Source organism: Anguilla rostrata, chromosome 13, assembly GCF_018555375.3.
Source record: "Anguilla rostrata isolate EN2019 chromosome 13, ASM1855537v3, whole genome shotgun sequence".
Classification (NCBI taxonomy): Eukaryota; Metazoa; Chordata; class Actinopteri; order Anguilliformes; family Anguillidae; genus Anguilla; species Anguilla rostrata.
Genome location: NC_057945.1, coordinates 4,403,767 through 4,418,251, shown reverse-complemented (window position 1 = coordinate 4,418,251; position 14,485 = coordinate 4,403,767). Strand labels below are relative to the sequence as shown.

The window sequence follows — 14,485 nt, the reverse complement described above, 5'->3', positions numbered from 1 at the left end:
TGTATCAGTCGTAACCGAATGCGATTAGGCCTAACTATCAAATTGACGTTCATTTCTAATTCTGCATTTAGGTTAAAGTGAACATTGAAATTAGCCTACTTTGTGTTTTATTTGATATTTCAATGAGTTATGTGTGTTACTGCAACGCCAAATTTAACATACTATTATTTAACATAGCCTGTTTAAACATTTATATACATTTAAATACACCAAACTGTAGAAATAAACAGCACACTCTCTTTCAATGTCGAATATTCTAGAAACATTCCAAACATGTCTGGTTATATGTAGCCTATTCGTTAATCTTCCAAATCAGCTGCCCATGGGGAAAGATTTAACTTAATACATTTTAGTCTTAAAATACGGTCATTTTGAGACAACATTGACTTATGCCATTTGCTGGAAAAAGAGTTCGGTCTGACCGTTTTGTTTTCTGGTCTAACTTCCTTCTTTTATATAGAACCAGGCTGACAGCATTGACAAACTGCTAAATATGTAATGACTAGCCAATGTAGCCTAAATGCATTAGAAGTTGTGCAAAAGTTGCCGAAGTGTCCATAGAAACCAAGAATATGTTTAACTTAAAGTGACAAAGTGAACAGTTCTCCGAAGACACGGATTCCTTATTCAAGCGTGCATTTAAAATACGATTTTAAGGTATTATTCGCTAGTGGCATCCGATTTACAAGTCATGCGACCAATAAAATTGCGGGTTGTGTCGGTTAGTGACATTAAGACGGTCAAACACTAAAAACAGCTTCCGTTTCGCTTAACTCGTGTAATTTAAGCAATTCTGTTGCACTCAACAATGAAAAGAATCTATTCTGATCTGCTCCCTACGACTCCAAACCCGAATAAAGTCATTCATTTCCCTCGCTGAGCTTTAGGCTACCAGTTCAGCCTATGTCCACTTAATATAGGCTAAAAAAACTGAACTGACAAATCTACCAGAACTTTGTGATCCACGTGAAATACGCACTATTATGCTGTAAAAAAAATACATAAGTAGCTATTTTAGTACGTTGCTCTTCGAAAGAAATGTTAACTTACTACGTTTTCATTAAGTCTTATCATGACGAGGCAAAATCAGCAGCTGACGCACGATCTGGGTCTTCTAATCAACTCAAATAAGTAGGCTACTTCTGAAACAGGTGTAATTAAATTATTATTTCAGCGGCAAAGGGTGGCAATTTATTTTTAAAAAATGAAAATAAAGGCGTTTTGTTTAAAAATAAAATATGTAGTTCTAACCCTGCGCTCTGTGGAAAGCGGAGAGGAGTCGGTGAAGGGGGCGGGCGGGAATTAGAGTTCGGGGAAAAAAGTGAAACTTTTGGGTACCCCTTTTCAGTAGCGAAGGGAAGGAGGGATTTTGAAGAATGGAACGTGGGAGACAAAATGGGGAGGGAAATGGGGCTCGGGTTTCAGCTTGACAGGGGGTAGGGGTTGGACTGGAATTCGGGAATATACGAAGATCCATTGAAGGCAGAGCGGACATAAAATTGCAGTGCCTGGCCTCGCGCGCTCGGTGCTGAAGTTGTGCTGGGCCCTTGGCACTGGATTCCCGTCGAGTTTTGGAAAGTTGACTTTATGGTTCGGTCGCTGGGAACGCACACACTAAAACAGAGAGAGAGCTCCCTTCACCCCTTCTTCATTTTCTTGCCCCAAAGGTCCTGCATGTCTAATATTTAGACATGTTCAGCTTTGTGGATTCCAGGACTTTACTGCTACTTGTAGCAACTCAAGTCGTTCTATTAGCCCTTGTCAAATGTCAGGAAGAGGATGACCGTAAGTTTCAACTTTTTAATTTTTTTATTTAGCTTTTTTTCCAATAGACTTTGAAACGATAGGCTATATGCATTTAGCTTTAGTGTGTTTTGTAAAATCCCGGTTCGTTTCCATTGAATGATTTACCAACAGATAAAAAGTGGACTGGCTTTTTTTTTTTTTTTAATGATATTGGCTTCTGATTAATATATGAATCATTTCAAATTTGTCATTTGGCAATTTCGTATAGGTGTACAGGTGAACGCAAAAACTTAAGTTTATATCCTATAGTTTATATTTACTTCAGCAGGTAAAAAATGTGGGTTGCTAACTGTGCATAATCATCTTTTGCACATATGCGTTTCTTTTCATGCCTAAAAATGTATTGTTTACATTTGCAATATCGTGGAATGACGAGGAGTGTGCCTAGAATCACGAAGTCTTCTGAGACAGAATGTGCAATCTCACTCTTCAACCGGTAGAGGAAAGTATTTAATGAAATGGAATGGAATAATCTCTTGGAAAAGATCTTGGAACTCGTTGTGATACGTCTGTCGGGATTTATGGTATTTAAATTGTGCATTATTTGTCATGGTTTCGCGAGTATAATGGACTGACTTTCCACACAATGAGTGATTTGTTTTTTGTTTTTTCTGTAAGTGAGAATGGACATATTTGATCATACTGGACAAATGGTCTTACATTTAAATGCGTCCATGATCTAGGTACCCTGTTTATTTCAGCTTGAACGATGCAGCTATCGGGTGTTAATAATTAAAGGAGCCCAAGTGAGTGACTGTGATTGTGTATTAGAGTGGGGGTTTAGAAATTCCATGCCGTATAGATTCATCTTTACTGAGGTGGAAATTTAGCTCCCCTTTCCGCTCGCTTCCAGCCTCATCCCGCGAGCAGCTCGGGACACCTGCGGGTGCTTTGGAAACATTCCGAAAGCGTTTTGACAGGCTCCTCTTCTCGCATCAGATAAACTCGGTATAAACGGAGCAACCTCTAAATGAGAAGTGGTCAGGCTCAAGGGCCTGTAGCGTTAAAGCGCTAACATTCCATTGCTGTCATAGGGCACCAAGGCGAATCCGGGCTTGTTGAAAAAGGTGAACCCTAATTACGCTGGATACCACTATAGAAGTACTCTAAATACGTGTCCATTACTGATGAATATGCGGACTTGTGTCCATACTGAAGTGGTATATTTTTAATAGGAATAAATGTATGATCTGCGGTTGGCGAGATGGCACTAGTTAAGGTCAATGCAACGCACTACGCTACGTGGTTGTGGAATTTTGAAAAAGTTGATAGGTATTCATGGCCAGTGCCAGAATGAGGGTTCCATATGATCTTAGTGTTTCCATCTGCTTTCTAGATTACCCAAAGGCTGTGCCGGTCGGGGGGAAAGAAAGACTGTCTGGCGAGAAGATTGCTGGAAAATATATCATGAAAAAGAATGTGTGTGTGTGTGTGGGGGGGGGGGGAATTATTTTCATAATTCGGCATAGCGCATTCTTTTACGCAAAATAGCTCCGACATTGCTTGGCTCAAAATTAAATTCAGGAAGGAGGTATTGGGTGGGGGTGGGGGTGGGGGTGGGGGGCGGTAGGTTCGCAAAAGCAACAGAAAAGTAGGCAGAAATAACGTGCTATTGAGGGCTCAGGTTACCCTTTAGACGCACAGAGGCCCCTGGACATAATGCAAGCCGTTCTTTCCTCAAAGCTACTGGGGGAATTATTTCAGAGAGATACGCTCGGTTTAAGGAGTCCGAGAGAGAGGTGGTCCCGGCTCCGCGTGACCTCAGACTAGCAGGCTCAAAAGGCAGCTTGAAGCGACTGGCGTCGGGTCGCACAGTAGATCACGAATTCAATTACGGGTTGAGATGTTGAGATGCCAGGGAAGCACGCACGGGGAGGGAGTGGGGATTCTGTGTGCTATATTCATTCCTCCTGCGTGCCGGTTTCGGATAGAAACTTTGGTGACCTCAAATATTTCAACACCTGTGTTCAATATAGCATTTCCTTTCCCCTTATAAAAAATGTGAAGAACATCTCAGACAGGGAAATCACGCGCGGTCAAATAAGTCCCGCTATTGAAAAAAAATCTGCACATTTATCCTCTGAAACACAAGGTAGCCTATTTAAACCAATTCCCCTCTCCACATTTCTTACGTTAACGTAAATAAGTTTTTTTAAAATCTGCTGTCTTTAAGCAAAGTCAAGGTGATACAGCCGTAAAATTGTATCTACTTTTTGAATTAGTGCCAAAAACGGATATTAAGCGGACCCACAGGTATGTGTGTGAAAGCTGTCCTTTCTCCATTCTTAGGCGTGTTTGGACTGGCGTCTAACGAAGCTATGGGTTCCAGGTTGGGGGTTAGAAGCGCCCCGTGTTTGGATAGGGCGCTACCTTGTGAATTGGGCGCTCTGTCTCTTTAAGAAAGAGCTCATTCATAGGTGGCCTGGATGGGGTCCTCTAGGTTACCCAGAGCTGACCAGGCCTCCCTAGGTAAACATAGCTACTGTACACACGCACCAGCATACATCCACGCGGCGCCTTGCGCGTTACTGGAAAAAGCCCCATCCTCCGCAAAGCGTCAAATGACTGCAGAGCACTGTATTCGGCTGGCATTAATATTAGGCCTATTGCTTAGCTACCTGTTGGGCATTCATTCGCAAAAATGTCACCGCGTCTGTGTAATTCGTTTAATTTAGCATAACACAATTGTCGGGGGTTTAAACGACGTCGCGAGCCGTAGGCTTTGTGTTGTTAAAGGTAACATTCCTCCGAGTCCTCCATTTATTGTCGGAAAACGGTATTGGCCATAGCCCCTTGCATTACGTCACACGACACTGCCTGCATTGAGACTGAACGGGCTCATGCAGACGCGACTGCGCGTTTAAAGTCATGTGTGTATTTCGGTGGATGCTTTCATCGCTCTCTACTGTGGAATTTAGACAGATAAACTACAAAGTTGAATCTGTGCTGTGTCACGTGTTTGTGTTTCCCTCAGACATCCCTCTCCCTCCCTCTCTCTTCTTCTCTTTTTTTTGGCGGGGGGGGTGGGTGGGGGGGTAAGGAGGATAAATATAGCTAATATAATTACGTGGAAAAATGCCGAATGGCCCGCAATTGTAATTTCACTTAAACCAACATTCAGACTGTGAGCGTTGTCCAATGCTGCTATTTTAAGCGCCCGTGCCCGGCGCTTTACGGTGTAATTTACCTTTTTAAAGTGCACGCAATTACTGCGGAGTGGTTTCTGCAGCTCGGTCTCGTGAAATGCTATTTGAGTAGAGGAGCAATGTCGCGTTTGAAACGGAAGAGAGAAAATGAACGTGTTGAGTCTGTTTCCAATCGTGATTATATTGACCAATAGACGCTCAGATGCGTTATCGGTGCTCTCCTGTGCCACCTTTATTTCACAGCGAAGAGATGCTGCACATAACTTGATGTGTGGGTCCACACTGCCACCGTGTGGTATCTTTGTGGAACTGCATTGTATCCGGCATCTGTTGAGCTTGAATGTTGGCAGCCATCCATTTTGTATGACAGTTAATTTCACAAGAATATTGTTTATAAAAAGTTACTTGACTCTGTGCGTTTGGTAGTCAGACTAAGATAATTACAGACATATACTTTTTATTATAGTATTTTGTTAGGCTTTGGTTTTTCTTTTGGCAAAATGTGTCTGGAAGCCTCTCTTAATGTGTGAAAGCAGTTCAATTTTCTTCTCAGATATTTTTTCCCTCGTACCTGCACTTATTTCTCCGCCGTCCGCATTGCCGTTTTATTTTTAAGGAAGCGGTGATTATGCTGTGTATGATTATATGCTTAACGCTTGCTGTTTAAAATTCTTTGAATATTCGTGACTCCTCCTCGACTGTGGCAGGTAATTGAAGATGTGTAGAGGGCGATGACTGTGCACGTCTGACGTCTTCTCCTCTCTCTTCTTCCAACTCCCGCCTGCCCCGCTCTCTCTGCGCACCCCTCCTGGCCTCGCGCAGAGGAGCCCGGCAGCTGCGTGCAAGAAGGCCAGCGCTATAGCGACAAGGACGTGTGGAAGCCGCAGCCGTGTCGCATCTGCGTGTGCGACACGGGAACCGTCCTGTGCGACGAAATTATCTGCGAGGAGCTGAAAGACTGTCCCAACCCCGAGATCCCATTCGGAGAGTGCTGCCCCATCTGCCCCGCGGGACAGGGCATCCCCAGTGGTCGTAATTTATTTATTCACAGTTTCATAAATAAATTACTGTGTAATTCATCGTGGTTTTTTTTTTTCATTGTTTTGAGTTGGAAAAACGGTCCCGGCTTTATTAGCCGATCGGCCGTGCGATTGGCTACTTTTATATAGCAGTGGCTGTTTTTCCACATGAAACGCGTGAAAAAAAAATCACGAAAGACACTTCTAAGTCCATTTAGAACTGTTTTGGTGCTTTTTATATAAAGAAAGAAAGCCTTCTATTCTATTCCTTCTATTTAAAATTGGTCCACCTTGAGCCCATCTTGTTTGGATATTATATTATCCCCAGTAGCTATTGTCTACACATGTGGGAACCATTACGAAATACTTCTCCCTAACAGACGCGGCTGGGCCTTTCCTCCAGAGTTTGGAAATGGCGTAGCTCATACCTGATTTAAGAAAGAAAATAAGCAGAATTTTTAAATGGTGGTTCCAAGCAATATCTGACAGGCGTTTCTCAAAGAGTTAAACGGTAACGCGAGCTATTGCTCCCCAATTGCACCATATATCTCTGAACGGGTCTTTAGAGAGTTCCACACTTTGATGGAAAGGAATTTTTTTTTCCAATTGACGAAAAAGCTTTTTATTTATATATTTATTTTTTTCTAGCCGGGTCTGTATTTTTCATTCAGAAAGCCCGTAGACGTGGAAGAGCAGTATATTTGAACTTGGAAGTGTTCTTTCGATAAGGAAACTTCTTGCGCCGTATTCTTGTTTTTTTCCAATGTAAATGAAAAACGTTTATTTCTACCTCTTGGTAAGGCCATTTATTTAGTGAAGTCACTTTTATAAAAAAAAAAAAAAAAACATTTCTTTGGAACACAAGGGTAGCAGGAGCGCAACAAGTTTCCTCCCAGTGAATTTTCTTGGTTGAAAAATAATCCATAAGTAATAACAATGCAAAAAGTGCTGCAAGCTTAGAAAAGCTAAGTGAAATGTACGCTTCACAGCAGAAGGTCTTAATTCAGCATTGCTTGTCTCTCACTCTGTTCCCCAAGCTTGTTTCACCACCGCATCCCAGCATTGGCCACCCAACACTATAAAAAGCCCACTTTTCTGCATCAAACTCTGATCTATTAATATATTGACTAAGCTCTTCATTTACACACCTGGGCTTACTGGCTGTGCCCGTATGTCCATCCCACCCTCACCCCCCCCGCCCGTGCCCCCTGACTGCCCCTCTATACCCCCTGTCACCCCCCTCTCTCTGTCCCCCCACCCTCATTCTCCCCAGCTGCTTGACCTTTGCCCTTTGTGCTCTAAGACCTCGGAGATGGAAACTTTTCCCAGCAACACTTCTCCACCCCCCCCACCCCCCCCCCACCACAACCCCCCTCCCCCCTGCCCGCAAACAGGAATATAAAATATAAGTCTGTCATGACCCTCGTCAGTTTTTGGGCTGCATTGTTTCACAAGAGGCTTCCCCAAAACTTATTTTGTCCTGCAGATGGAAGAGGATATATCTCTGTGGTTATTTTTTTTTCTTCTATACATTAGTAAATTTTAACAATGTATTTTTCTCTATTTTCTCTCTCGTGCAAACAAACAGGACCTGCTGGTGCTAAGGTGAGTCCATGTGGACTGAGAACTTTCTGCAAGTGTGGATATTATCAGTCTGAGTGCCAGAGTTAACTGAGAGTGAAGTCAAATGTCAGGATGTTCAACTCAAAAAGGCCTCATCATTTTTGTCTTAAGACTGTGGTGGCATCAAACAGTGTCATTCATCTGTTCTACAGGGTTTTATTTTCTGTGTGTGTGAGAGTGAAAGAGAGAGAGAGAGAGTATGTATTCATATGTGTTAGTAATTATCTTTGTGGCCTAACGTAGCTAAAATAAATCTTATATCGGACAGGGAGCAGTTTTCCAACTTAATACCAAATTACGTCCATTTTGATGAGGAGCCATCACAAATTCTGCATTTTTCAAAAATGTCGGCTGTTCCGGATCGCCGGCGGTAATTCTCCGGCGTGCGTCCGTCCGGACCGCAGATTTATGCGTTAGACACTGCGGTGTGGACCCCGGAGGGGCCGAGGACAGGCAGAAATGAGACGCTCTTGGGGGTGAAATCCTGCGGTTACGTGCTCCCCGCGCTCTGCGCAGTTTCAACCGGAGCCGGATTTCACATTCTGCTCCCGTACGGTCTGATATACTGGCGCTGAGAATAGGGCGAGCTTCTGTGTGCCCTGAGCCAGATTTGGTCGACGTTACGCGCGTGCAGAGTGAACGATAACGAGAGTTAGAAACTCAGTGTCATTGAATATGATTCTTTTGTTGATGCTTTAAAATGGAAACTGTTTTTTTGTTGTTTTGGGGTTTAAGATGAGTCCTAATACCCCCTCCCTCCCACCCTGTTTTTTTTTTTAAACAGGGACAGAAAGGTGAACCCGGTGACATCACAGATGTAAGTGCTCCCGTCTGTCTGCGCACTCTGCGCAGTATTCGTTTAATTTCTGCCGTTGGCTGTAGTTTATTAGCAGAGCTGAGAGCAGAGCTGACTGTTCACCCTCAACCCCAACCCCAACCCTGACCCCAACCTCAACCCCAACCCTAACACGTTCCGCAGTCTGCTCTGGAGGAGTAAAGTTCCAGTGCAGTATTGCGGCTGGTCATTGCGTAACTTTCTGAGGTGTGGGTTTGTGAGTGTGCAGTTTAAGAGTGTCACAGTGTTCCTGTTCTCTGCTATACTACACACACATACACACACTCACACACACTCACACACTATACACACACACACACACCTACACACACTCACACACACTCACTCACACACACCTACACACACTCACACACACATACTATACACACACTCACTCACACACACACACACATACACACACTCACTTACACACACTCACACACACACATACTATACACACACATACACTCACACACACACACACTTACACACACACACAGACACACACACAAACACACTATGCACACACACACATACTATACACACATACACACACACACAAACGCACACACATACTATACACACACACTCTCGCAAGCACAACACAGCCTCCCTCTTCACCCCTACCAGCATGCAAGAAGGCCTTCACAGCTGCAGAGCACATGGAAACCATTTATACACCCTCCACACACACACATGCACATACACAAACACACTATTCACACACACTGTACACACACACTCACACAGATATACACACACGTGCACACACACACACACACACACACGTGCACACAATATGCACATATGCATGCACACACACACACATGCACACACATACACACTATACACACTCTCACACACACACACACACATGCACTCGCATGCACATGGGCACACACACAAACACACGCAGATATACATACACACGTACACACTCTCACACACACACATGCTCACAAACATACACAAACACACACACACACACATAGTCTTGCTTTCTCACCCTATAAACCCAAGTCACTTTTCATTTATAAAAGGATAAATGTGCCCGTTTTTTTTGTCTTTAAATGTCTGTTTAGTGTGCTGTGGACATTAGTCTCTCTCTTTGGTAAAGAAAATTACGTTTATAGTGAGTTCATAGTGAGATTGATAGGCCCTCTCTTTTTATTGGTCACTTGTTGTGAATCTTCAAACCTAACCACAAGTAATAAAAACGAATAAATTTGAGACAAGCAGCTTTCACCTTCGATGTGTGAAGCTTTTGAACCTGCTCAGTGTTGTTAAACTGAGCATTATTTAGAGGTAAAACCACTGGAAATAAAGAGGTTGGCCCACAGCTCCATTGGGCTCACTGCCAAAAAGCACTCTCATGTTTCATAGGCCAAGTCCTTTTTCGAAGCACAGCTTCATACGTATATAAATATTTCTGACTTTTGAGGTATCATTTTTATGAGATTTTTTATTATGCGTATATCTAATTAGTGCAGCTATTGTATGTGTTTCTAGTCAGCGTGATATATGTAAGCATTTATTGTGGTTGTGTTGTCTGAATTTTCTGGCAGCTCCTCCCGCTGCTGCCAGGTTCTCTCTTGCAAAGGGGATTTTAATCTCTGTGAGGCATTCCTGGTTAAATGAAGGCTAGACCATTAAGTTATTTAAATATTCTACACCTGGACTGCAGCGCCAAATTCTGTCGATTTAATGAGACGTTTCTCTTGTTTTTTTTGTTCAGGTTGTAGGACCAAGAGGACCAGCGGGCCCCATGGTAGGCGAATTTTGAGCAATTTGATTGGTTGCTGTCTCAGTCTTCTCCCCTCTGGGCGTGGCCTGTCGGGTCTCGCCGGCGTCTCATTGGTGTCTGTCATCGCCCCGCAGGGACCCCCCGGAGAGCAGGGACAGCGCGGAGACCGAGGCGATAAGGGCGAGAGGGTGAGTTTTCGTCCGAGACGTCGCTCTGCACGGTTCCCCAATGGCGTGAGGCCCCCCCACCGGGGTCACCCCCGTCTTATCGTTTGAGGGAGCGCGGAAAGAGGGCGCGACTGGCGGTCGATCCGCGCGCCTGCGATCAGCATGGGAAACCAGCGGCGCTGTCCCGCGCGCGTTCGATCCCGCGCGGATCCGACGCCATTTTACACGCCGTCTGAAAGCCCCGGGGCTACGGCGCTAACGCTGCGGTTTGGGATGCGCACGAGCGCGACGCCTTTCACGAAGCGAGGCCTCATTTCCATTCATTTACATCTGCCTGAAGAGCCCCATGAGACATGTCTGCTGTGGTTATTCTAGCTTGCTTACAGATTCCCTTTGGGGATATTTTTTTGTTTTGACAGCAATAGTCTGGTAAAAACTCATCGGTGGATTTTATGACCTCGTGCCGCTGCGGTGGTGGTCGCTGCTCTTCTTCAAAGTCAGCGAGGTTTGGAATGTTTAACGATGGGATATGATGGCGTTAAAACACATTTCTGTAGAAATATGACATGCTCTTGTATTGGCTCCTCTGAAATGCTCCAGTCGTGGCTGTTTCTGCTCATGGAAGGTGAAGATGTAGATTTCTGGACGCTGTGTAGAAGTGATGAATTGGTTTTGTGATACTGGGTAATGGAGATGGCCTTGTGTTGTGAGTCTCTCAGTGTGATATGATTGGTTAAAGGATGACGGATCTGAAATGATTGGTTAACAGATGACTGATCTAATATGCTTGGTTAAAGGATGCCTGATCTGATATGATTGGTTAACAGATAACTGATCTGATATGATTGGTTAAAGGATGACTGATCTGATATGATTGGTTAAAGGATGACTGATCTGATATGATTGGTTAAAGGATGACTGATCTGATCAGAATGATTGGTTAAAGGATGACTGATCAGAACTGATTGATGTTAAAGGATGACTGATCTGATATGATTGGTTAAAGGATGACTTATCTGATATGATTGGTTAAAGGATGACTGATCTGATATGATTGGTTAAAGGATGACTGATCTGATATGATTGGTTAAAGGATGACTGATCTGATATGATTGATTAACAGATGACTGATCTGATATGATTGGTTAAAGGATGACTGTTCTGATCTGATTGGTTAAAGGATGACTGGTGTGATAGGATTGGTTAACGGATGACTGACCCATTCCTCGCCCTTCCCTCCCGTTGGGCATCTGGGTGAGGACTGACTGGCAGCTCAAGACATCCACACCATCCTAATATAATTGTGTTCTTATATTTATATCGAGTACGACAATATGAGCGAAACTTCATTATCCGCAAAATGTCTTTTGCGCGAACATAGCTTCAGTACATAAAGCTAATAATAACCAATGATGGGTTCAAAACAAATACCGTGACCAATCACTGGTCATGTTATTGGTTTTGCATGTGTTAAATGGAATAGCGTGTGCTAAAGACAGGGCCGTGGGACCTTGGTATAACAACTACAGTACAGCTGTAATTCCATATGGGTAGAGACTGCTCTGTTTGTCTCGCTTGACCTGTACTTTAAATGCTTCACACAGATGCTTACACAAATAGAGTCAGGGGTATTTTTCACACAATTTACTGCTTTTCAGTCCGTCCCTACAGCAGCAAGCTCTCGGATAATTACCAGTCGTAAATATTCCGGCGAGGATGGATCTGCTGTGTGCCCGTGCATCCTTTCCCTCTCTAATTGCTTTGAAGAATGGCGCAAGATATTTATCGGTGTGTTTAGTGGTTGAAAAGGGCAAAGTGAGCCAGTGTTTCATAGCCGAGGGAAAAGCATTTAAAACTCCTCCAGGACTTGCAGAAAAATGAGCGAAGGGTTGAGAAAGTTCTCCTCCTGTGCGGTGTGGTATACGGTCACCTTTTATTATGGCCCAAACTAAGCTGTAACTTTTTCATACTTTCAGTCTAACAGTTTAAATGTGTTACACTTGGCGACAATAAAAACCACCTGTGATGTACTGTAACAAACCTACATATCAGCACTACATATGCTACATATAAGCACTACATATGCTTCATAACAGCATTACGTATGCTACATAACAGCACCACATATGCTTCATAACAGCATTACGTATGCTACATAACAGCACCACATATGCTACATATAAGCACTACATATGCTACATATAAGCACTACATATGCTACAGATCAGCACTACATATGCTTCATAACAGCACTACATATGCTACAGATCAGAACTACATATGCTACAGATAAGCACTACATATGCTTCATAACAGCACTACATATGCTACAGATCAGCACTACATATGCTTCATAACAGCACTAAATATGCTACATAACAGCACTACATATGCTACATATCAGAAGATTGTTTCATAATATATGACATAAGCACACACATACACTCTTAAATATTTGACGTAGCAGGCTTGGCTTGTTATGGCAGACAGTAGCAGTAGCTGTTATAAACATTTATGTATGCTTATGTAAGGCCCTGTGAGCTGTGATGAGGGCGTAATTCAGGCATTACGTTAGCGTCACGCTGGATAAATAGCCCCACCAAACAGTGCACCCTTGAGAGTGCGTAAATGTCTACTGTACAGACGGCTGTAAAACTTATTTAAAACAAACGCTAAAGAGAAACTGGTTTAGTTCTCCACAGCAAAATTTGCTTTTCTTGTGAAAAATATTGTTTGGGCTTTGATTTGGGATTGGGTGAATGAAGTTATTGTCCAAATTTTTTATTTTTTAAACTTCTTTGTTTCCTTCTGGAAGAAAACGGGACTTTCTTTCCCCTGCTTCAAGCTGTTTCCATAAAGGGGCATGCCAAATTATCATTTTAATAATGCAAAGCATTCTCATTTGCACCGATTGATATAAGATTTAATGTAAGATTTACACTTCTACAACTTTTAAAATTTCACAGGAATCTCTCTTTAAAATGAGAGATTTAAAACCGCTCAAATGTTTAGAATTTATTTGTGCATGTAGTCATTTGCGGTATCATGTACACGTTGTGTGCGGTCTGTGAGATGCTGTAGTACTGTTTTTTTTTTTTTGGAGATGTCATAATAATGAAGTTTCATTCCACATTTTAACGAATATGCTTTATGACTCTGTGTTGTCCATTCAGAGGCATTAATGCAAATGAATTCTGCTCATTCTCTGGCAATAAAGCCAGTTTTCAGTCACTGCTCATTATCTAGGTTTTTACCGTCAATGAAGCTTAACAGACGTCTGCAGACCTCGAAGAGGAGAGAGGTGTGGCAGGCCCAGATTAGAACTAATTGAGGGTTACTCCTGTCCTGCTCTTTGAAATCTACTCTGAGTCTCTAAGCCATTTCTACCTTTCATCTTACATCTGACCTATTTCTTTCTGAAAACCATCGGTGGGTTTCCCAGTGCGTTTGTGTGGTGTGATCAAGGAGAGCAGTCGTGACACCAGACGGTTCATTGCTCGTGTGAACACTCTGTAGTGCTTTGGTCTGCTGTGATTGCCCTTCTCACTGTGGTGTACTTGCTGCTCCTGTGATGTTGCCTGAAGTTTTGCGGGGGTTACTTGATGTTTTTTGATGTTTAAATTTTTTTTCTGGGTGGTCTGTCAGGTGCAACTTTGAGTAATACCAGCATAAGGCTGACTGACACCTGGTTCTGGCAGGAAGTGGGCCTTCTCCCAGCTGGCTCTGGCAGGAAGTGGGCCTCTGTTAGCTGGTTCTGGCAGGAAGTAGGCCTCTGTTGGCTGGTTCTTGCAAGAAGTGGGCCTGCTCCCAGCTGGTTCTGGCAGGAAGTAGGCCTCTGTTGGCTGGCTCTGACAGGAAGTAGGCCTCTGTCGACTGATTCTGACAGGAAGTAGGCCTTTGTTGGCTGGTTCGGGCAGGAAGTGGGCCTACTCCCAGCTGGTACTCGCAGGAAGTAGGCCTCTGTTGGCTGGTTCTGGCAGGAAGTAGGCCTCTGTTGGCTGGCTCTGACAGGAAGTAGGCCTCTGTCGACTGATTCTGACAGGAAGTAGGCCTTTGTTAGCTGGTTTGGGCAGGAAGTGGGCCTCTGTTGGCTGGTTCTGGCAGGAAGTGGGCCTACTCCCAGCTGGTTCTGGCAGGAAGTAGGC

At 43.5% G+C, this 14,485-nt stretch overlaps 1 protein-coding gene across 2 annotated transcripts in view; it reads left to right on the top strand.

Annotated features, from left to right (window-relative positions):
• The first annotated feature begins 1,473 nt into the window (after positions 1-1,473).
• Positions 1,474-14,485, top strand: part of col2a1b (collagen, type II, alpha 1b) — a 79,988-nt gene continuing 66,976 nt past the window's right edge. Inside the window, exons 1-6 of one of the 2 annotated variants that reach the window (XM_064304372.1) lie at positions 1,474-1,785; positions 5,775-5,981; positions 7,560-7,576; positions 8,379-8,411; positions 10,165-10,197; positions 10,308-10,361. In XM_064304372.1, the coding sequence (XP_064160442.1) occupies positions 1,692-1,785; positions 5,775-5,981; positions 7,560-7,576; positions 8,379-8,411; positions 10,165-10,197; positions 10,308-10,361 (438 nt within the window). In that variant the 5' untranslated portion in view covers positions 1,474-1,691. The remainder of the gene's footprint in view (positions 1,786-5,774; positions 5,982-7,559; positions 7,577-8,378; positions 8,412-10,164; positions 10,198-10,307; positions 10,362-14,485) is intronic. The other variant, XM_064304373.1, reaches the window with a different exon arrangement.